At 33.7% G+C, this 25,252-nt stretch overlaps 1 protein-coding gene across 2 annotated transcripts in view; it reads left to right on the top strand.

Annotated features, from left to right (window-relative positions):
* The window catches only part of SPATA16 (spermatogenesis associated 16), a 223,871-nt gene that overhangs the window by 72,172 nt on the left and 126,447 nt on the right, over positions 1-25,252 (top strand). For both annotated transcript variants that reach the window (XM_077763683.1, XM_077763682.1), the window contains exon 3: positions 6,489-6,634. In XM_077763683.1, coding sequence (XP_077619809.1) covers positions 6,489-6,634 — 146 coding nt within the window. The remainder of the gene's footprint in view (positions 1-6,488; positions 6,635-25,252) is intronic.

The raw sequence follows: 25,252 nt of genomic DNA, 5'->3' as shown, positions 1-25,252 counted from the left end.
CACAACACCCATCCCATCACTAACCACTAATCCTCACAATCATTAATCTGTTCTCTTTTCCTATAATTTTGCCATATAATAATGCAGTATGTAATGTAATGTAACCCTTTGGGGTAGTAGTATCCCATCATATGAAATACCTCATTTAGTTTAATCATTCACCCATTGAAGGGCATCTAGATTACTTCCAGTTTGGAGCTGTTATGAATTAAGTTCTATACACATTCATGTATGGATTTCTGTGTGAACGTTCATTTCTCTAGGATATGTGCTCTGTAGTACAATTGTTGAGCTGTATGCTAGTTACATGTTCTGTTTATTGGGGGTGCTTGGGTGGCTCAGTTGGTTAAGCATCAGACTCTTGGTTTCAGCTCAGGTCATGATCTCACAGTTTGTGGAATTGGGCCCCACACTGGGCTCTGCACTGGAAGCACAAAGCCAGTTTGCGATTCTCTCTCTCCCTCTCTCTCTGACCCACTCCTGCTCGTGCACACATGCATACATTCTCTCTCTCAAAATAATTAAATAAACATGAAAAAAAAATAAAGAAAAAAAACCTGCCATTTTGTTGTTTCAAGTAGCTGTACCATTTTAAATTTCTGTCAACAGAGTGTGAATGCTCTCATTTCTCAGCTTTCTCAGCTTTTGGTATCATTACTATTTTTTATTTTATCCATTCTGTAATTATAATTTTCAGTTTTAATTTGCAGTTCTCTAATGATTAATGATGGTGAACAGTAGGCTGTCAAACATCTTTCATGTCATCTGTATGTCCTTTTTGGTGAAATGTCTCTTCATGTCTTTTGCCCACTTTCAAAGTGGATTTTTTTTTCTTTTTTACTGATGAGTTTTGAATCCATTATGGTCAGAAAATATATATTCTGAATGATTTCAGTGTTTTCAGTTATGTTGGGCTTTGTGTTCTGCCCCACAAGATAGTCTGTATAGGTGACTTTTACATGGATGCTTAAGAAAACTATGTATCCTGCTATTATTAGGTGGAGCATTTTGTATATGTATGTCAATTACATCCCGTTAGTTGATCGTGTTGTTCAGATCTTCTGTATCCTTGGTGATTTTCTTTAGAGTATTTTCATTATTTAGTTAGAGGGGGATATTGAAATACCTAACTATAATTTTTACATGAGTATATTTTGAATATGTTTTGGTTTCTTAATTGACAACATATAAAAAGAAGCACAGCATATGAAAAAAGGGTGCAAAACTTATATACAATATATAATTTAGCATGATAAAAAACATGAAAATTATAGACAGAAAAGTGCCAAAACAAATTTTTTCACTGTAATTTTTTTTAAATGATTGAGGTAAAATTGACATACAATATTATATTAGCTTCAGGTGATTTGGTGATTTCAGGTGATATTTCTATATGCTGTAAAACGATCACCACAGTAAGTCTACTTAATATTCATCACCAGACATAGTTACAGAAGTTTTTCTTGTGATGAGAACTTTTTAAGATTTAATTTCTTCACAACTTTCATATACAATAATATCACTAACTATTGTCACCATGCTGTACTTTACACCTCCATAAAGTTATTTATTTTATAACTACAAGTTTGTACCTTTTGATTTTTTTTAGCCATTTGCCCACCCCCTGCCTCCCACATCTGACAACCACCAATCTGTTCTCTGTATATATATTACCTTGGTTTTGGTTGTCTTTCTTGTTCATTTTTTTGTGATTTTGAGATTTCACATACAAGTGAGACCATACTGTTTTTGTCTTTGCCTGCCTTACTTATTTCACTTACTATAATGCCCTCAAGATTTATCCATGTTGGCAAAATGTTACTCTTTTTCATGGCTTTCATTTTAAAGCTTTCAGCTTTTCATCATTGAACTTCTTAGCTGCGTGCTTATCATATATGGTCTTTACTATGTTGAGATACATTTCCTACATACTCATTTTGTTGAGTTTTTATCATATATGGATGTTGAATTTTGTCAAATACCTTTTCTGAATCTATTAAGATGGTGATACGATTTTTAATTCTTCATTTTATTAACGTGATATAGCACAATGATTAGATATGTTGAACCATCCTTGCATCCATGGATTAAATCCCACTTGATTGAAGATATACAAGTCTTTTCATGTATTATTAAATTTGATTTGCTAATGTTTTGTTGAGGCTATTTACACCTGTGATTATCAGGCATATTAGAAATATGTTAAACAACATTTTTTTAAAGGGGTGGGGCGCCTGGGTGGCTCAGTCAATTGAGTGTCTGATTTCAGCTCAGATTGTGACCTCATGGTTTGTGGTTTTGAGCCCTGCATTGAGTTTTGTTCTGACAGCACAGGGCCTGCTTTGGATTGTCTGTCTCCCTCTCTTTCTGCTCTTCTCCTGCTCTTTCTCTCTCTCTCTTTGAAAAATGAATAAACATTAAAAAAAGAAAGATGTCAAAAATTAATGACAATACACATTGTGATAGAGCTATGGGTAAATTATTGTCTATCTTTAGATGTTTTTGTAATTCCAAAAACAATATAAAAACCTTGAAAATTACTTATTGGATGGATAACATATGCCCTTATTGTAGATATTTGATAACTAACATAATGCATATTTTTCAAATTTATTATTCCTCCCTAGACCTTCAGAAACCACTCAAAATTATGTGTCAGAAATATAGTGGGCAAGCACTCATCATATAATATCCTAAAAGGGGGAGAACCTTATTAACAATATTAGTCTTGCTAATGGTGATCTTAATTTTAAAAAAGTACATGGTTGCAATTTCAAGAGTAAGACCCACAATATAATATTTAATATTGTTTATTTCTGCTGTTATAGGACTTTATGTTATTTTTATCTGTGTGCGTGTACGTGTGTGCGTGTGTTAACGTTTATTTGTTTTTGAGAGACAGAGCAGGGGAGGGCCAGAGATAGAGGGATACAGATTCTGAAGCAGGCTACAGACTCTGAGCTGTCAGCACAGATCACGATGCTGGGCTTGAACCCACGATCTGTGAAATCATGGCCTGAACCGAAGTCGAATCCTTAACCAACTGAACCACCCAAGTGCTCTAATTTAATCTGTTTTTAAACAACTGAAATTTCTTTATGACAAGATTTCTGAAAATAGTTTTGATATTTATTTTTAAGAGAACTTTGAGATATTTTAGAAAATATATTTTATAACTCCAAAGTATTATCTTGTATTCAGAAAATTATCATATATATTTTATAAAATATGTATATCCTTATTACAATTTGAGCCTGTGATTCTAATTTACTACTTAAATTTTATTCTAATATTTAACTTCTCATCAAAACAATAACTATACCCATAAGAGTTTTCATTTCATTTTCCCTTAAATAATATTCTTTTTAATTTGTCCATGCTTCATGGAAAAATATGTTAATCTTCAATCCAATACCTATCAAAATAACACTCACATTCTTCACAGAGCTAGAACAAACAATCCTAAAATTTGTATGGAACCAGAAAAGACCCCAAATGACCAAAGCAATCTTGAAAAAGAATTGTGTGTGTGTATATATATATATATACATGCATATATGTATGTGTATATATATATATATATAATTGTGTGTATATATATATATTCCATTGTGTGTGTGTATACACACACACACACACACACACACACAGGAATATTACTCGGCAATCAAGAAGAATGAAATCTTGCCATTTGCGAGTATGTGGATGGAACTAAAAAGTATTATGCTAAGCGAAATTAGTCAGAGAAAGACAAATATCATATGACTTCACTCATGTAAGGACTTTCAGATACAAAACAGATGAACATAAGGAAAATGAAGCAAAAATAATATAAAAACAGGGAGGGGGACAAAACATAAAAGACTTTTAAATATAGAGAACAGAGGATTGCTGGAAGAGTGGTAAGAGGTGGGTAGACTAAATGAGTAAGGAGCTTAAGGAACCTACTGAAATCATTGTTGCACCATGTGCTAACTAACTTGGATGTAAATTATAATAAGTAAATAAATAATAGAAAGTTTAAAAAAAGAACATAAATAAATAATATATTTTAGTCTTCCTTTGGAAGCAAAAAATTAACACCTAATAGTAATTTTTCCCAGTTCAAAGTCTTCTCACTGATGTATTATCAAATAGTCTAAAAGTTTTTATTCTGTTATGTTCATAACATTTCACCAAACACCTATGTGTATAATTTCAGGCAAATATTAGTTGAACAAAGTCACCTTTCCTATATTCAGACCAACTCATACCACATTAAAGTTTTTTATCTACTAGAAAATGAAACTCTGTACAAATGTCTGCATAGAAATTTTAAAATGCAGTAAAATATTTGGGATTTTTAAATAATACTGATGATAGTGTTTTGTCTACATTTACCAATGTAGGTCCTAAAGGATCAGGTTGGTAGAAGAGAGGAGATACTATCCCAAGCTGCTACATTCACACTGCAGTGCTTTCTTATAGTATATTTCAAGATGTGTTTACAACCACCTTGACATTTGTGAGGGTCAGATTCAGGAATAGTTACTAAATCAGTGTTAAATGTTTTGTCTCTTTTATTACCAATTAATCAAGTGATCTTTATAAAACATCCAAACTGAGGTCACCCACAGTCTTTCCTTTTTTTTCCCTCTAAAATAATTGAGAGAAAATAGTTTATAATATGTACTTTGAGAATCCTTTTAAGAACATGAGTAAAATTTGACTATTTTCTAAAAGATAATTTGAAGGAAAGACCCTTATATTTTATCATGTATACATAGTTTTTACAGGAAAAGGGATAATAGCTTATATGTCTAACGAGCTTTTATAATAAATAAGAGATTATCATGTCAATGGATATAGGCAAGAAATAAAAAAAATAAGAATTTACACAGAGCTAAAACCAGCCAAAATTCATTTTATGTTTTTTTAAATTTTTATTCATTTGAGAGAGAGAGAGGAATGAGAGAGAGAGAGGTGGGGGCAGAGAGTGAGAGAGAGAGAGACAGAGAATCCTAAGGAGGCTACATGTTTGGTATGGAGCCCAGTGTGGGACTCTATGCAATGACTCTAGGTCATGACCTGAGCCAAAATCAATAGTCTCACTCTCAACTGACTGAGCCACCCAGGGACGCCAAAACTCATTTTAAAAAGACCTATCTAGTGCAAATTAAAGTGTAAAGGTGGTAATATTTATCTGGTAATTAGTATTAGATTCAATAAAAATTTATTGGCCAAATAAATGAAGCAACAGTTTTCACCCATCAAATTGGAAAAAACTTTTAAATGATATTATTTCTTACAATTGACAGGATATCCAAACAAAAAATAATAGTATCAGGCAACTATCATTTCAAACTAGTGATATTAAACATCTAGATTTTATTTTAGCATATAGCTTTTGGATAAAATTAAGAGAAATACATTTTAGAACAGAATATAATCATTCTCAAACAAATTTCACTTTAAAAAATAGTTGACAATAATGTTAATATAAATGATAAGCCAATATTGGCTTAATCTATAAAAGAAAAATTACTTTAAACTGTATCATTTAAACAAACAAGAATTAGAAAATAAGAAATTCTATATTAAGGTATATATAAATAGATATGAATTCCAAATATTACTATCCTTCATGAGAAAATTTTACCCAGTATATGGTCAGATGGAAATAGAAAAGAGCAAAAAGCAGATACTCTAAATAAGGTCACTAAACAGAAAGTGGGATTTCTTCTTCCCCATCAGCCTTACTTCCAAAGAACGGTAGAAAACTCTGAGTCAGAAAAGAAAAAGTGCCAATATACCCTTGTCATATTATTGACACTTCTTAATGTTTGGGGTTCTCCTAAAAAATTATTTTCTTCATCTACAGTTTATCTATGGTGCCCAGAAACCACTGACTTCCTGGAATTTTTATTAAGAATTCCACATTCTTGCCATGTTTTTCAGATACTGTGAACTCTGCCAATAAATTCTAATAAATTTTCACATCTTTTCTTTCAATAACATCTTAGAGAGTATGATTCAGACTCAAATTAATCACCGATCATGTTAATGGTTCTTAGGAATTTACTTCCGATACCCCTTATTATATTAAATCAAACCTGATAGTGTGCTAGATCATTGCTCTGGTGGGTTTTCACAAAAGCACTGGTATTTAATATGATTTATACCTGGTTTTCTGTTAATATCTTTGCTTATTGTATGCTTTACTTTAAAAATAGATAGTCTTAGCAAATGGCATCCTCTTAAAATATATCATTCTCTTAAAATATTTTACAGGAAGCATTTTAGAGTAAAATGTGTTACTTATTTTATATTATAGTCACACAAGAGTGAACAAGAACAATTTATTTAATTTATAGTCAAAAATTAATACTTAACTGGTAGTTTGGAAAAATTATGCATACATACATGTGTTTTGCTTACATAAAAGATCAATTATATGCCAAGATTATCAGGAAATTTAAAGACGGTTGTTGTTGTTTTTTGTTTTTAAGCTTTGCAGCAAAGGGGCAGCTCTAGGAAAACCATTTGAAGCATCTGCTGAAAATATAGCAAGTGTGGCAAGTTTCATTGAGACAAAGCTTGTTACATGCTATCTACGCATGAGGAAACCAGACCTTGCCCTGAATCACGCACACAGGTAAAATGAAGTATTCATAACTGCAAGTAAATGCTGTTCATGCGAGGAGAGGGCGCTATGTGAGCTTGTATAATCAACTTCCATTTCATTTAAATTTAAAAACAAAACAAAAAACTTTTCTTTAGTACTTGATTTATGTTAAACTAGATGATCATAGAGATGGCAAAGGGCATCTCAAACCCTAATGGAGAAAATAAATACATAGACAACCACACATAATGCAGGAGTGAATAAGGTAAGGGGTGAGAAGGATGAGAAGGATTTCCAAAATTGCACGAGATATGGAGAATGGTGAAAGGAAATTCAAACTATAAACCGTAAGCAAAGACTTGACAGTGCATGGCTTATGTGATGATAGGATGTCTGATTCAAAGGATGCTTTGCAAGAATTGATGTGACAGCTCTCCAAAGGTGTGAAACACTTTTTATTATTGTCCTTAAAGATTTCTTTTCATATTTCTATCCTTCTTCAGAACTCTGTATCATTTTGTTGTGTTGTGGCTTCCCAGAAGCCCCCAGGCCTCTTTTTCTTCTGAAAACATGAACCTTTCATATGTCCTATTTCCTAAATGTCGAACTCTTACCATGGGTAATAGCTTAATACACAGCAAAGATAAAGTGATTATGTTATGCCTTTCAAATAACTGTTTCCTTAGAATGCCTCCTCCCTTCCTTGCCTAACTTTGAGCGATTTACCTAGAACCTTTTGTCTTGTCCAATCTCTGATCTCACACATTTTGCACTTCTTTTGGAAACAAATAACAAAACCAGTATCAACATGAAAAGATAATACCTGTCTTGTTAAAAACCGCTAGGAAACCTAACTATCGGTTATATTAAGACCCATCTTGTGAATGGGAGATATTCCAGCATGGGAAACATCCTTTACAGCTCCACATCCATGAGGATTTAAAAGATCTACTCAAGATCCCTCACAATCATAAGGAAACCTCAAGTTTGTAGGCTTATGCTTGCCATCAAGGACTTGCAGACAAAATCTCTGAAATTCACAAGATAACCTGTTTGAAAGAAATTTTCCTGCTTAAGTAAACTACAGGACCTAAAGGCAGAGTCTCTCTTTGACACCAAAAGAAAATTCAACCCAATACTTTCTGGAAACATTTTATGCAGTCATAGTTTCCAAACCCAATATTGGGATATACAGCCTGTCAAATAATTTTATTCCATTTCCATTTGAAAGTATCAATATTGGAAATGTAACATATATTTCACTCTGTCAAAATATTGGAATTCCTGGGCTACTTGGGTGACTTGTAATCACAAGAGAAAAAATATTTGAAATTGGAACTGACCCAGAAAATCTATAAGCATATGTAAACAATAATAAATGGAGATGCACAGAAAGTAATTATCACCTTCTCCATGGTTTTCACCACACATAAAGAGGACCACCAGCATGGCCAACATGTTAAGAAAAATATCTCCTGGATATCAGAATGGATTTGATGGATTGCTAAATTATTTTTTTAAGTTTATTTATTTTTGAGAGAGTGAGCTGGGGAAGGGCAGAGACAGAGGGAGACACAGAATCTGAAGCAGGCTCCAGCCTTGAGCTGTCAGCACACAGCCCAACACAGGGCTCTAACCCATGAACCATGAGATCATGACCTGAGCCAAAGCTGGAAGCTTAACTGACAGAGCCACCCAGGCACCCCTAAATCATTTTTAATAATAAAAGAATTCCAAATGCCATGATCATATCAAAACTCAACTCAGTGTTATAAAAATAAGTGATGAACATAAATTTAAAATTACACTGTAATCCAAATATAAGAAACAATAAAATGCTACAGATCCTAATAATGCTTAAAAGATAAACTTCAATAGTTTCACTGTTTAGATTTAGCAATTTTTGTTTTAAAACTAAGTGCGTTCTTTCAAGACTTGAAAATTGCTGAGGATAATTTAATGGTGAATAGTAAAATGATCTTACCAATTACATTCGGATTAACTTTTATCTTTTTTTCTATTGTAAAATAACTTTTGCTTCTGTTTCTAAATTTAACATTAAGTAAGAAATGGAAATCAATAAGGGTTAAACAGTCAATTCATATAATTAATAATGCACCAAGTCAAATAAATCATTTTACTGGGCTTGTCATACTGCAGAACTGTAACAGTCAGTGCATATGATTCTAATATTAAAGTGTTTTTAAAGATCTCAGATTTTAAAACACAGACTAATATATAATCAATAAATATATTTCTCAAAATAAATTAATTAATTAATCAGAATTCTCAATCTATAAATAGCTACAATCATTAGTTATACAATGAATGCAGAACTTTGCTTTTGTATTATTACCACATTGTGATGGTTGATACTAATCATGAATCAAAATTAAAATATTCCTTTTTTGCATTTATTTGCATTTGCTAAAGCATTCTTTCTTTAATTTTATGTAAATGTGAGGTCTGCTGCATATCTTTAGGAGATTTGTTAGCACAAAAATTAGCTTAAAATCCATCATGTAGTTTGCTTCTGATAGAACTAAGTGCATATTGTTTTGTCATGTGGAAGACTACAGAAACCATAACTTTATGGTTTTAAGTTCAATAAAGATAAATTTTGCAATTAATCAGCTGTGTATTGTTATTTAAAATATAAAAATAACTGATATAAAGGCTCTAGAAACAATTATTAACAATTTTTTTCCTAATAACATGTCCAAAGTGGCACAAGCGATGCCTAGATTCACCAAACACAACAATTCTGTGCTTACCTCATCAGATTAGTGCCATTGTTTATCAGGAAGTGTTTTGAATATTCCTATGATTGATTTCTACTCTCATCAAGAGTAGAAATCCTGCTATAACTCTTTTTCTATCATATAATTATATTTTGATGTATATAATTGTAAAGATTTTAATGATGCATGCCACTTTTTTGCATGTTTCTCAGCTGTAGATTCTTGTTTGTTTTTGTTGCAGAATTTTGATGCCATAAGGTAGCAAGCAAGATGAAATCTAAAATACCAAATATGTAGAAAAAGATCCTATTTTCAAAATTTTTTTATAATGGTGGCATCTACATTCATTCATTCATTCAACAAATATTTATTGAGTGCCCACCAATACCCTGTGCTATGCAAGTGGAGAACCAATTGTAAACAGGAAATGTATGGTATTTATACACATTAGAAGAAATGTCAAAGTGAAAAACAAATGATTATTAATAAATACAGGGGCTCCTGGGTGGCTCAGTCAGTTAAGCAGTGGACTTCGGCTCAAGTCATGATCTCGTGGTTGGTAGGTTGGAGCCCCGTGTAGGGCTCTGTGCTGACAGCCAGTTCAGAGCCTGGAGCCTATTTCAGATTCTGTGTCTCCCTCTCTCTCTGACCTTCCCCTGCTCACACTGTCTCTCTCTCTCTGTCTCTCTCCAAAATAAATAAAACATTAAATAAATAAATAAATAAACATGAAATACATACATACATACATACATGAGGGAAAATTATGTGATAAATCTATGAAGGAAATAAGCATAATTTCATGTTCCAGAGGCAGTATAGTATATTGAATCAAAGAAGAGACTGTAATCTGACTGCCTAGGTTCAAACTTTGACTCCTCCACTCATTAGTTAGCCTGAGTTTAATTTTCTATGAAGTTAGGTTATAATAATAGTACCTACTTTACAAATATTATTTCACTAAGTTTTGTGAAAATTAAATATAAATCTATGAATTTTTTATTCCATCCAATGCAGAGTTACTGGTATTGGACTCATCTTTCTGCTATAAAAAAAAACTATAAAGCTGGACCAAATATATTAAGCAACTGTTTTCAGACATTGAACAGTGGTCACAGCAGGACTATGATGCTTGAGAGAAGGAAAACACACATGGTGAGCCCCACAATTTTTCAGTTTTTTGTTGGGGTTATTTTCCTGCCCTAATTCAGGGAGATGGATATCAAGTTAAATTGTCTCACTGAACCGAGGAGGCAGAGATTAGAATACCAGGATGAAAAAGAAAAAAAGCTGTAATTTATAGGGTAAGTGACCAAAGAAGAGGTAGCTGTGTGAGATCAGGGTAGAAGTCTGCATGAGGATTTATTACAGGTTCTTGGCCCATGTGAGAAGTGAGGCTCCATATAGCAGAGATTGCCTGCTGCAACACTAAATGCTAAACAGAAATATGAGAGGACCTGCCGTGATGGAACATGGTGGAGTGCCCACATGAAAAGACCTCACTGGGGACCTCAGGCATTCAGTCAAGACTCCAGAAAGGCCATATTTAAGAGTAAGGACCATGACCTATAGAAAGGACCACATATTAGGATTAAGCTTAAAACCAAAATAGACCTGCCCTAACAAAGACTAAAGCTAAGCATGACAAGAAAAAGTGGATACACCATTTAATTACTTGATAAGGAAAAAAAAAACAAATTTGCAGGGATGATGTCATAATCTGATTCCTTATACAGTTTCATCCAAAATGCCCATCATGAAATTAAAAATTAATACACATGCAAAGAAGTAGTTAAATAAGACTCATACTTAAGAAAATAAACAAGTCATAGAAGCAGACACCAAGCTGCCCCAAATGTTGGAATTGTTAGAGAAAGATTTTAAAGAAGCTATTAAAAATAGGTCCAAGGCCCTAATTTCAAACTATATTACAAAACTAACAAAGAAATCAAACCTGAGTGGTATTGGCATATAAACAGACACAGAGATCAATAGAACAGAATAGACAAATAGCCCAGAAATGAACCAACATATATATGAAAATGAACCTATGATAAGGATGCCAAGAACATACATGGAAAAAGGATAGTCTCTTCAACAAATGTTGCTGAAAAAACTGGATATCCATGTGCAGAAGAATGGAATTAGACCCTTATCTTATACCACATACAACTGAAAATGGATTAAAGACTTAAAAATTAGATCTGAAAGCATAAAAGTCCTGGAAGAAAAGTAGGGGAAAATCTCCTTGACATTGGTCTTGGCAGTGATTTTTTGGATAGGACACCAAAGCACAAGCAATGTATATCAAATGTATATCAAAACAATGAAATATCACCTCATACCTATTAGTAGAGCTATTATGAAAAAAACAAGAGGGGTGCCTGAGTGGCTCAATCAGTTAAGTATCTGACTTCCTCCGGGGCCATGATTTCACGGCTTCTGATTTTGAGCCCCACATCAGGCTCTCTGCTGTCAGCATAGAGCCCACTTAGGATCCTCTGTCCCCTGTTCTCTCTTCCTCTCCCCCATTCTCTGTCTCCTCTCTCTCTCTCTCTCTGGCTCTCTCACTCTCGCTCTCTCTCTCTCTCAAATAAGTAAACACTTTTTAAAAAAGACAAGATAACAAGTGTTGTCAAGGATATGGACAAAAGGAAACTTGTGCACTGTTGATGGGAATGTAAATTGTTATAGTCATTTTAGAAAAAATAGAGAGTCCTCAAAAATTAAAAATGGAACTACCATATGACTTAGCAATGCTACTCTAGATATCCAAGGAAATAAAGTCAGTATCTTGAAAGGGTATCTGCATTCCCATGTTCATTGTAACATTTTTCACAATAGTTAAGATACGGAAACAATTTGAATGTCAATTGATGGGTGAATGGATAAAGAAAATCTGATATGTATACAAACGCATACACACATGCACACATAATGGAATAGAATTCAACCATAAAAAGTAAGAAATCCTGTTATTTGTGACAACACGAATGAATCTGAGAATGTTATGCTAAGTGAAATAAGCCAGACACAGAAAGACAAATATTGTATGATCTCACATGTGAACTCTAAAACAGTCTAACTAAAAAAAAACTAGAACCTAGAATGGTGACTTCCAGGGCCTGGGGGGTGGGGAAAATGAGAAGATATTGGTCAAAGGTGACAAATTTTCAGTTATAAGATGAATAAGTTCTGGGAAGCCAACATAGAGCATGATGACTATAGTTAAGAATACTGTAGGGGCACCTGGGTGGCTCAGTGGGTTGAGCGTCCGACTTCGGCTCATGTCATGATCTCACGGTTCGTGGGTTCGAAAACCACACCGGGCTCTGACAGCTAGCTCAGAGCCTGGAGCCTGTTTCGGATTCTGTACCTCCCTCTCTCTCTGACCCTCCCCTGCTCATGCTCTCTCTCTCTCTCTCGGAATAAGTAAAACATTAAAAAAAAATTTAAAAAAAGAATACTGTATTGTATATTTGAATCCTGCTATGTAAGTAAGTCATAAATGTTTTCACCACACCAAATGAAAAAAAGGAACTATTAAGGTAATTATGTGTTAATTAATTTTATTGTGGTAATTTCACAATGTGTACATGTATCAAACCATCATATTTTTACCTTAAATGCATGCAGTTTGTGTCAGGTATACTTTAAAACTAGGGAAATTTTAAATTAAAAATTGGTAAGCAAAAGTAAATAAAGTTTGGCCATTAAATTCAATAGTTCAGTAGCATCAGGTAAGACAAAATAATTCTCACAATTTAGATGAACTTAAACAAAACCACAATACTAATTAAAAAACAAATGGNTATATATATTTACTTGTTACCTCACAGTGTCTTGCTTTGAGAAAATATATGTGTTACTATCTTAAAGACATTGCCATCCATTTCAAAGAAAACATTACAGTATCCACACTCATTTTTCTCAACTCTTAGAAAGGCTTGAGCTAGGAAATGTTTCTTCCTAATTTTATCCTTCAACAATCCGTTGATTACTGGTTATTCATTCCAACTGAATGAAATTAGCACAGTCTATTAGTTTGTGTGACCATGTGTGCATGTATGTTCATATGAGCTTAAAAGCATGAAGAAAACAAATGGAAATGATGGCCTAAGGATATCTGGTTGGACTTTTTGCAAGTTAGGCATTTTGACTCTTGAAAAACTTAGGGGCACATTAAAAATACCGTATGGATCATTAGTACCATTATGTCTCTCGCTCTTCTATCCTCACAAAAGTATATTTACCTGGAAGAAAGATACTTCCACTGAAGATTATATGAAACATAACTCTAAAAGAATATAAAACATTCTAATTTCTGTGGAAGGGCAGTGTTTACTGTACCCTACTGCAGGGAACAGCCACAATACCTTTCTGCAGTGCAAAATTGGCCACATAAGATCTAGTTCTCAAGCAGGAATGAGAACAAGTATTTCTCAAACACCTACCATGTAGCAGGTGTGATTAGGCACTTCATATGCTGTCTCAGTTAATCTTTCCAGTAACTTCCTGAGTTTTCCTTACTACCATTTTGCAGGTGAAGATAGTACATCTAGAAAATAACATTACAGTAATTCTTCTTACTCCTAAAAACTCTGGCGTCATATGATTTCAGCTTGGAAATAGTGAAAAACATACTGTCTATAAAATCTGGAGGGGTTCCTACCCAGATTGGGGTAGCAGTGGGATATAGTGAGCGTTGCCCCTGAAATCATAAAATTATAGGTTCGCCTTCCACTTCTCTGACTGTGAAAAGTCTTGCTTTTCACATGTGTGATTTGTGGATAATGATATGTAGCAAGTCTACTGTACAATATTGATGCAACACAGCTTTTAAATCACAAGACTCTAACACATATCATCACAACTTTTTTTCTTCTTTTTTACCTGAAGCCCTGCCTCTTGTGACTATCACATGAATTAAAAAAATCATCTTGCAATATAAACACAGCCTTATTTGTGTTAAAAAAAATTAGATGAGAAAAAAGATAATGGAGTTTAAAGCAAATAAATTCCAAAAAAATAATTAAATATGGTCATATATTTTATCCAAGGAATATAAATGTCCAGGTGTCTAAGAATCATTATTTGCTTATCTTAATAAGAACATAAGAAACGCACCCTGATGGCTCAGGCATCTCATTTAAAGTTTCTTTTCTAAAGAAGAAGAAGAAACAAGAGAAGCAGGAGAAGAGGAAGAGGAAGAGGAAGAGGAAGAGGATGGAAGGAGAAGAGGAGGAAGAGGGGAGAAGAGGAGGCAGGGAGGTGAAGCAGAAGGAAAGGAGGGAAAGGAGACAGCAGTGACTATATCCGATAATAGAGAAAAAGTTAAGACATAGCAAAGGCAAAACAAAACAGATTGACCTTCTCTTGAGTTTTCAGTAATAAGCAGATTCTGAAGCTGGATCCAATTTTTGAGTTGCCTGTCCAAGTTGCAAAAGATGTAATAAAAGGACTATACTCACAACTTTTTATGCTTGTTTTAAAAAATTATAACAGAATTTGAAACAGATTAATTACACTAACCCTGGCTTCGGCATTCCTGTATTTACCCCCATTATACTTTGCCATTCCTCCAATGGCCTTTCTCCTACCCTCATCATCTGCCTTTACATTCAAGTTGACTACATTTTAGTTTATAATCATCTTGCTTGGTGTTTTGTATCTAATCCTAGTTTGCACTCTTTCTCTTCTAATAATTTAGCCTAGCCTTAACTCTGGATTCACTATCCATTTGGCTTTTATCTTTCCTTTCTTTTTACTCATTGATATAGAAATGGTTCATAAATGAAGAAGCAGTGTAATATATTGGAGCAGTATTCTTATGCAACAATGCATCTGCTGTCAGGGCTCTTCTTTAGAATGTGAATCTACCATTTGTTGCTGGTTTGTTCCCCTGCTTTTGATTTCTTAGAAAACAGACCAGGGGTTGGGGCGCCTGGGTGGCTTAGTCGGTTAAGCGTCCGACTTTCGCTTAGGTCATGATCTCGCGGTTTGTGGGTTCGNAAAAAAAAAAAAGAAAACAGACCAGGGGTGCTAATGCACAATTCCCATGCTGAGTACTGCCTTCAGGGAAATGTTGTTAATTTTGGTCCTTGAAACTGGTAAATAGGCTGCACAGGCACACCTTGTGTTTGAGCTTATTCCTATGTTATTTTTTTAATTTTTTTTAATCTTTATTTATTTTTGAGAAAGACACAGAGTGTGAATGCGGCAGAGGCGGAGAACAAGGGAGATACAGAATCGGAGGCAGGCTCCAGGCTCTGAGCAGTCTGCACAGAGCCCAATGCGGGGCTTGAACTCACAAACCGTGAGATAATGACCTTAGCTGAAGTTGGACGCTTAACCAACTGAGCCACTCAGGCGTTCCTATTCCTATGTTATTTTAAGATGTTTCTTTTATATTGGTTTTCCATTTTCTAAGACACGAGCTCTAAAATCCATTCTTAAGGAATGAACAAGTCATTTAGCCTTTCTGCAACTTCTTCCTCTGTAAATTCTGAGATATTAAAAGCAGTCATGTCCTTAAAATTTTGAAATGTTCTAAAACATGTAATTAGTATGGACTAGAATAAGTATGAATAATAAAAACAGCAGAGATAGGTTTGTTTCTACTTCCTGCAAGGTCAAGTGATTTTTTTATTTGAATTCAAGTTATTTAACATACAGTGTAGTATTGGTTTCTGGAATAGAATTTAGTGATTCGTCATTTACATATAACACCCAGTGCTCATCCCAGAAAGTGCCCTCCCTAATGCACATATCCCCCTACCCACCTCCAACAGCCCTGTTTGTCCTCTGTATTTAAGGGTCTTTTACACTTATATCCCTTTCTGTTTTTATCTTATTTTATTTTTCCTTCCCTACTTTTATGTTCATGCTTTCTTTCTTAAATTCCATGTATAGGGGAAATCATATATTTGTCTTTCTCTGACTGACTTGTTTCTCTTAGCATAATACACTCTAGATCCATCCCTGTTGCTGCAAATGGCAAAATTAAGATTTCATTCTTTTTGATCACCAAGTAATATTCTATTGTGTTTATATACCACATCTTCTTTATCCATTCATCAGTCAATGGACATTTGGACTCTTTCCATAATTGGGCTATTGTTGATAGCACTGCTATAAACATTGGGGTGCATATACCCCTTTGAATCATCATTTTTGTATTTTTTGGATAAATTCCTAGTAGTGCAATTGCTGGGTCACAGAGTAGTTCTATTTTTAATTTTATGAGGAACCTCCAAACTGTTTTCCAGGGTAGCTGCACCACCAATAGTTGCATTCTCACCAATAGTACGAAAGTATTCTCATTTCTCCACATCCTCAGCAACATTTATTGTTTCCTGAATTGTTAATTTTAGCCTTTACAACAGGGGTGAAGTGGTACCTTATTGTGGTTTTGATTTCTATTTCCCTGATGATGAGTGATCTTGAGCATCTTTTCATGTTTCTGTTAGCTTTCTGGATGTCCACTTTGGAAAATGCCTATTTACATCTTCTGCCCATTTTCAAACTGGATTATTTGGATTTTAGGGATTGGGTTTTATAAGATCATTATGTATTTCGATACTAATCCTTTATCTGAAATATCATTTGCAAATACCTTCTCCCATTCATTGGTTGCCTTTTAGTTTTTGTTGATTGTTTTCTTTGCTGTTCAGAAACTTTTTATCTTGATGAAGTCCCAGTAGTTGATGTTTGCTTTTGTTTTGCTTGCCTCTGGAGACATGTCTAGTAAGAAGTTGCTGCTGCTGAGATCAAAATGTTGCTGCCTGTTTTCTCCTGTAGGATTTTGATAGTTTCCTGTTTCACATTTAGGTCTTTGATCTGGTTTGAATTTATCTTCGTGTATGGTTTAAGAAAGTGGTCCAGTTTCATTCTTCATGTTGATGTCCAGTTTTTCTAACACCATTTGCTGAAAAGACTGTCTTTTTTTCCATTGGATATTCTTTTCTGTTTTGTTGAAAATTAGTTAGCCATACATTAGTGGGTCCATTTCTAGGAAGTAAAAATCCTCAAGCAAATAGGGATAGAGGGAACATACCTTAACATCAAAAATGTCATATATGAAAGACTTACAGCTAATATCATCCTCCATGGGGAAAAACTGAGAGCTTTCCCCCTAAATCAGGAACATGGCAGGGATATCCACTCTCACCATTGTTGTTTATTTTAGTACTGGAAGTTCTAGCCTCAGCAATCAGACAACAGAAAGAAATAAAAGGCATAGATTGGCAAGAAAGAAGTCAAACTTCCATTCTTCACAGATGACATGATGCTCTATGTAGAATACTTGAAAGATTCCACCAAAAAACTGCTAGAACTGATACATGAATTCAGCAAATCCAGAGGATATAAATTCACTGTACAGAAATCTATTGCATTTCTGTACACCAATAATGAAGCAGCAGAAAAAGAAATCAAGGAATCAATCCCATTTATAATTGCACCAAAAACCCTAAGATACCTAGAAATAAACCTAACTAAAGAGGTAAAAGATATGTATATTAATAACTATAGAATGCTTATGAAAGAAGTTGAAAAAGACACCAAGAAATGCAAAAATATCCCAGGCTTATAGATTGGAAGAAAAAATATTGTTAATAGGTCTATACTACCCATAACAATCTACATATTCAATCCATTCCCTATCAAAATAACACTAGCATTCTGCACAGAACTAGAACAAACAATTCTAAAATTTTTATAAAACCAGAAAAGCCCCTGAATAACCAAAGTAATGTTCAAAAAAAGAAAATCAAAACTGGAATTATCACAGTTCCCCACTTCAAGCTGTATCACAAAACTGTAGTCATCAAGACAGCATGGTACTCGCACAAAAACAGAAAATAGACACATAAATCAATGAAACAGGTCAACTGATTTTTAAAATAATTCTAGATTTTCAAGGATTAATTCTGTAATTATAAATAAAGTAGAAGACCTATAAGTTTTCTTGTAATGTGGTGAAAGAAGCTTCAGCAATCAAAGACCTGAATTTGAATTCTTGCAACATCACTTTTAGCCTTGACTTTTACAAATCACTTAATTTCTCTTTGTTTTAGTTTCTCTGCATTTTTCAGCATCTCTGAATAAGGCATAATGACTATATCTTCCTCAACCCTTAAGGTCACCATTGTGTTTTATTTCAAATATCAGGTGATTAGCCTAAAATTTTGCAAGTATTGAACACACACATTTCTTTTCATGAGCACCTTTGCTCTGTTTAGCACAGTGAGGGGTTAGTCTATGTAATGCTCATGAACAAAGTGAAAACCATTTTGATGGTGCCCATTGGGACATATTTATTTTTAGTCTCCTGGTTTGTTGCCTTTACACACAAAAAAATCTCCAGACAACTAGTTAGAAATTGAAGCAATCAAGACCAAAACTAAAATTGAGGAAATCTAAGAAAATACAAGGAACTGACAAATCTTGGATGTCCAGAGATGTTAAAAATAATTAATTTTTTAAAATTGAGGACTACCCACGTTTCCAAATTTAACCAACATTGTTTTAAGAAATTAAAGCTTATTCTCATGAATCTGCCTCACCCAAGCTAAACTGCAAAATTGGCATTTGTATCTTATTCTTGAAGCAACTTTCCTTTATGTTTTCCAATCTTTTCAGTCTTAAGGATCTTGTCTGACATATTTGGCATGGAGAAGTCACTATGTAATCTATGACATAGGCCTATAGAGCCACAAGTAGCAAGAGACAAACTTGGGCCAGAACCAGTTTTTATTGGAACAAGTAAAAAACATGGCCCAGATGCCACCCCCTATTCATTTTATAGCTCTTGCTAGCCTGTGTTGGAGGTTTTAAATTTTCTCTTTGCTTCTTTCTTTACCAGATAGGAATTTCTTGTTGAGTGTGCCTGACTTGCTCTGACTTTATTAGTATATACCTTAGAAGAGCTGACTATCTTACAAATATAGGTACGAGTCTACTATTCATTTTACTTTTCACAATTCAAGAACGTGTATTTCAAGGATATAGATATTTTATATCATTGACAACATAGTATTAGCCTCAACTAGCATTTCGCAAATCCTGGGGTCATACTATTACCTCTGTATTTACCTAAATCCTCTGTTACTTCTTCTTCTGTTGCTATGGCAAATATTCCTTATGTTTATCCTCTCTCAGCCTTGTGATCTTTCCTCATTTTTCATAGAAGTCTGAAGAGCAGCCATATGTTAAGCTATAACACCTTTAGTTTGCGAAGAAATGTCTCCTTGATGGCACTGCCTATAATGTTGCTCTGACATACAATTCTTAAACTCTTCTTCACTGGAGGAAATGCAAACTGTGTGCCTTTCCTAGGCTACCTGAGGCAAAATAATTTTCTAATTGGATATAAATGTTTTTATGGTATTATTGATTATTAAGCTTTTGTTAGCAAATATGACTTTTATCAAAAGACAGTAATATTGACAGTAGTATTTGCTATTTTTATGGTGTTTCACAAGAGATTAGTGGATGAAAGAAATCTAATATATAACCTCACTACTAATTAATTTCAATCTTTTTGTCTTTTACCTGTAAGGTTTTCCTGTGGAAACTGTTCAACAGACGCAGTTTCTGAGAAAGTAGTTTTTGTTTTTTGTGGAAAGAAAATTGTATGAGAATAACATTAAGAAGTCACATGTATGTATTCCCCCCAAAAGAGGCAGAGATATTTTGGTTTTAGAAGAGAGGGCAAAAGGATGGTGTTATATAGTATAAAGTATTAAACAAGTATGTCCCACATGCCTTATCATCTTCCTTCCTACAGGTAGAACCTTCATATAAATTTCGACTATTTACTTGTACATTAGTCCTCAAACCAGTCTTATGAACCATTCTAATTTTAAACATTTTATTGAGTATCCCAAAGAGCTTTTGATTTATATGGGTAATATCTATAAATACTTACCATACTAGAAACTAAAATGTAGAAATTTAAAAATATTTATTCATCCAAAAATAATAAACCCGTTACATGCTAACATAAAATATATATTTTATTAGAAATAGCTATATTTTCAGGGCACCTGAGTGGCTCAGTCAGTTGAGCATCCGACTCAATTCCAGCTCAGGTCATAATCTTCTAGCTCATGGGATCAAGCCCTGTCTCAGGATCTGCACTGTCAGTGCTTGGGAATGTCTCTCCCTCTCTCTCTGCCCTTCTCCCACTCATGCTCTTTGTCTCTCTCTCAAGCTAAATAAATATTTATAAATAAAAATAAAAATACCTCTATTCTCCAAAAATGCGTAGAGGAATAGCCTTGTTTTACATGTTGTAAATCTCTTTAATGTATAGCATCATAAAAGGAAACTGAGTTCTCATACTTGTTTCTGGATTCACTCTGTTGCCATATGTTTGCACTATATGAAGAAAATCCAATCTGACACAGATGTATAATTAGAAAAGGAAAGAGAACGTTAATAGACTTTTCAGAGAATCCTGAATATCCTTCTTTGATACTATACCAAGACTTGACAAGTGAGAGTTTCTTTAAGATTAATTACAGTGTGGATTCTGACTCATTATCAATCAACTTATACTCCTACATTAAAAGCCAATGGTCTTTCTTATATTTTTAATGGATTGTTATGGGTTAGTAACATCATACATTGATTAGGTGGAAAATAATGCGTTATTTGTAGATTTCTCTTATGCAAATTTCTATTATGCAATAGTAAATTTTTAAAATTACACATGTTAGTATTACCAATCTTGTCAGAAGGTCTTTAAGCACTGGGTGGCTGCCAAGCTTACAGTGACAGATATAAGTTTTCCAAAATTCTAATTTTTGCTTGAAAGTTCAAACTTCTATCACTGGTAATAAATACTGTCAGTTGTGTTCCTTTAAGTGACAAGCATACTTATTTCAATTTCAAAAAATGTCTGCCATATTCGAGGTCTGATAATCAGTTTGTTAGATGTTGTTTTACATAAAACATGGTGTTCCATGGTAACAGCAGCTAAGCCAACTCACAAATGCATACAGTGGCATGAGTACTTTTCCTCAAGACAGCATACTTTGCTATTCAAAAGAGAAGTGCTTAATGCATATGTCCCATCTCATTATGCCAAATATTAAAAAGACGTGTACTCAAGGGTTGAGATTTATCATTTTTGGGGGGAATGAGGGCATGCAATAGGGAAGAATATACTCAATGACTACTAGAACAGTTTGGTATCAATGATTTGATTCCTGCAGTTTTACCCACTATGGTTTTTGCAACATTAGTACAAATGTCAACATAGTGATAAAGTAAAAGAATATCTAAATATTACTACAAAAATCATCATCATAATAATAATACTGTGAAGGCCCTGAAAGTGTCTCAGAACCCTTGGATATCTGCAGGCCACACTTTGAGAATCACTGTATTAGCTCAGAGTGTCATTAGTATCTTTCCAGCTTTTGTATCTCTTATCTTTCTTCAGAAGAGTTTCAGTGATTGTCTTCTTAAAACATGTTTCCATCATGTGCTTGCTTAGTAATCCCTGAAGCATTGTTAATTTCTTCCATAAAATTAAAAATCATTTTACTCATGAACAGTCTCCTGCCTTTCCCTATGGTCAGTTTATTACTTTAGTCAAGCAAATTTACATGGCAGTTTTTAATATTGTTTACCATTCTCTATCACCAAATCATTTGGGGGGCCACTCTTCCAATTTGGATGTTCTACCTTTCTTCCCTAAAGAAGAATATTTCAGTCAAAACTCCCTTTCTCCTGACTTCTTTCTAAGTTTTACATTTTCCTGTCATTACAGAGCCTTTGCCCAAGCCTTTTGCCTTTCCATCTTTTTTGTATGCATCCCCCAATTAACTGTTTCAAGTTTCAGTTCATTTATTGTTGGTTATATATGTATCTATGCGATTTTTCACAATTAGGCTAATACTTCCATCTGGGGGCTAGTCGCTTAGTATCTAACATAACATTTTAAACAGAAGAAGCATGTTACATGCTGTTGAGATTATATTCACAGAAAAGGTAGGACTTTTAAAGATATCTGGAAAATGTATTATTTCCAAAGTAATGTGCTATGACCCTTTTTTTGGTACAAGTCACCACAGGTTGCCACTCCATACTTTGAGCCAAAGAGAATAGGGTGTCAAAACAAGAGATTTGTCAATAAAGAAAAAACTAATAAGCATATTAGAAAATCTCTTTGTATTTCAAAGGGAAAACATTAACATTCTTATTTATAGTATTAGCAATTAGTAGACTTCCCTAATTGGAGTCACTTTCAGTAATGGTAATTTGGTCTCTAACTAAACATTGAATCCAACATTGAGAGCTTTTCCCATAATCAAAGTCCACATTCAATTCAAATTTTGGCTTTAATCTAAGGGTTTAGTCAGGATAGACACTCTATACATAAATGCAGTGCCCATTGTAATACAATACCGCTAATTCTCTTAATTCAACAAATGGAAATCACGAACAACTATCAGAAGTTGCTGATAAAGTCTAAGTGTTACATTAATATTTCTCCTTTGATGTGGGAGCTACAGTGGACTTTATAGTAGGTAGAATAATGTTACCTGGATGTCATTGATTAGTCACCAAACCAAAAAAATCATGATGTTAATATGAACAATATTAAAACTTGATAAAATACAAATGGCTTTGACTTTGCTATCAAAAAATTCCTCTAATTCTCAGATTCTAAAAGAAATAAGCATCCCATTTCATTATCCAGTGAAACTATATAATAAAAGCCACTATTTATTTCAGTTCATTTTAAAGATTCTTACATAATTGCCAGTTAAAGGCAGCATAAAAAAAGTAGAATTCAGGCAGACATTTATTTCCATACAATAGGGCTACTCAAAGTCTTAATTTAAGTATGTATTTACCCTTCTGGCTCTTTTCTTTAGAACCTGTTCAGTGTCTGGAACATAGTTGATACTCAATAATTGTTGCTGAATGAATCATAAGTAATTTCTGGTAGGTTAGAACAGAGGAGAATTTATTAATTGTACTTTTCAAAGTAATCATTCTAAAATGCATCCCACCCAACCAACACAAAGAATAGAAAAATATATGTAATATTTGTCACACTATTCTTGAACCACCACCACCCTTCTCCACCTTCCTCCCCCTCAGTATTACACAGACAGATGAATAGAGCCTTACATCTACATCTTTGTCTCTGAATCTTGATAGCTTTTCTACAAGAGAGATGATAGCTGGTATTTGGTTCACAGACCTTAAAGAAAAGATAATAGGGCCAAACTGTATTATTTTTTAAGAGAAAATGTCAAGAACAAAAAATGAAAATGTCAAAAGATAAGTTGATATACTGTATTACTCAAAGATAGTTTTGTTGGGAGAGCTGACTAAGTGATTTACTAACAGCTTTTACTGGACAGTCTTTGGATTACAATGTAGATGAAAAATAAATGGGAATCCATTTCATGTTTACTCTAGCCAGGCATTTGACAGATAGAGGAAAAAAATAGGAAGACACAATTAAAGTCTACAAAAATGTGGAGTTTTTTGTTCAGGTTTCAAAATTATAAGCAATAATTTTGTACTGGAAATTTTTTACAAAGGGCCTACTTATCTATCTTTATCTTTATATCCTTTAACTACATAAACCGCCTTTCATTACTGATCACATCTGCATACAGGTAGATGTTATGAAATTGTGTAAATCTGATGTTTAATTGGGATATAGGTGCAAAAGTCAATAGAGGGGCGCCCTTGGTATATTCAGTTCATAATAGATGAAGATCTCAGTGGTGAATCCTAGATAAGATTAGTCTCTGTGGTGGTTCCTAAGGAAAAGTTTGTTTAGCCACTTAGTAACATTGCTTGATTCCATAAACATACATGGAGTGTCCATCATGTGTCAGGGATTTTCTAGGTATGAATATATAAAGATAATATTGGTGAGCATTACTTCCCATTATGGAGTAGTCTCCAATGGATACAGAGTAATTAACTGAGTAAAAACATAAAAGAAATATAGAGAAAAATAAATGTTCTTCATTGCTTAAAGCCATATTACTGCCTACTTCTAAAGAGTTACTAGGATGTCATACTTATTTTTGATGATTATTTGATGCCTGCTAACCAATGATATTCTTGTTGATGGATAATATAGAAGTCTAAAAGCCTAAGGAGGTCTCCTTTTAAAGGTTTTTATTTCTTGGTATCAATAAGCATTAAATTTATTATTTACATCCTGTAATCTTCATTCTATTTTCCTACACAAAGAGATCTCACAATGAAGTTCTAAAGTAAAATACACTTAAACATAAATCCCAACCACTCTTGAATGTATGTTTATTATTAACTCTGTAAAGACAGACAATATAATCTCTCCCTTCTGACTACATATTTTTCAATACTGTGAAAATATAGCAAAATGTTAATTTTGGGATAAATGTTAATTTATCCCTTTGATTTTTGGTTATGTCAAGAAATAAAGTGTTGCTTACTTGAGTAATTTAATATTTTCCACATATAATTACTGGTGATTTGAATGGCAAATCATCAGTGAAGATGTTTGAGTTAGTCCCCTGTTTGCCTTCTCTAAATTTGTTTTCTGTTGAGCGTGCACATGCTGGGATTTCAAGTAATATTAAAGAATGATTTCTCATTGTTTTCCTAAAAAGTTAGGTTTTACTTTCATGCCTTTGTAAAAACATATTTTGCTACTGTTTGGGCAGAGCTATATGCTTTGTTTGACAATAAGCTACTATAATTTTCTCATTTCAAAAACCAATGCTTTACAGGGCATCTGGGTGGCTCAGTTGGTTGAGTGTCTGACTTTGACTCAGATCATGATCTCAAGGTTTGTGGGTTCTGGCTCTGCTTTGGGCTCTGTGCTGACAGCATGGAGCCTGAAGCCTGCTTCAGAATCTGTGTTTCTCTCTCTCTCTCT

This window comes from Crocuta crocuta, unplaced genomic scaffold, assembly GCF_008692635.1.
Source record: "Crocuta crocuta isolate KB4526 unplaced genomic scaffold, BGI_CrCroc_1.0 scaffold433, whole genome shotgun sequence".
Taxonomy (NCBI): Eukaryota; Metazoa; Chordata; class Mammalia; order Carnivora; family Hyaenidae; genus Crocuta; species Crocuta crocuta.
This window is presented reverse-complemented; position numbering and strand designations above follow the sequence as displayed.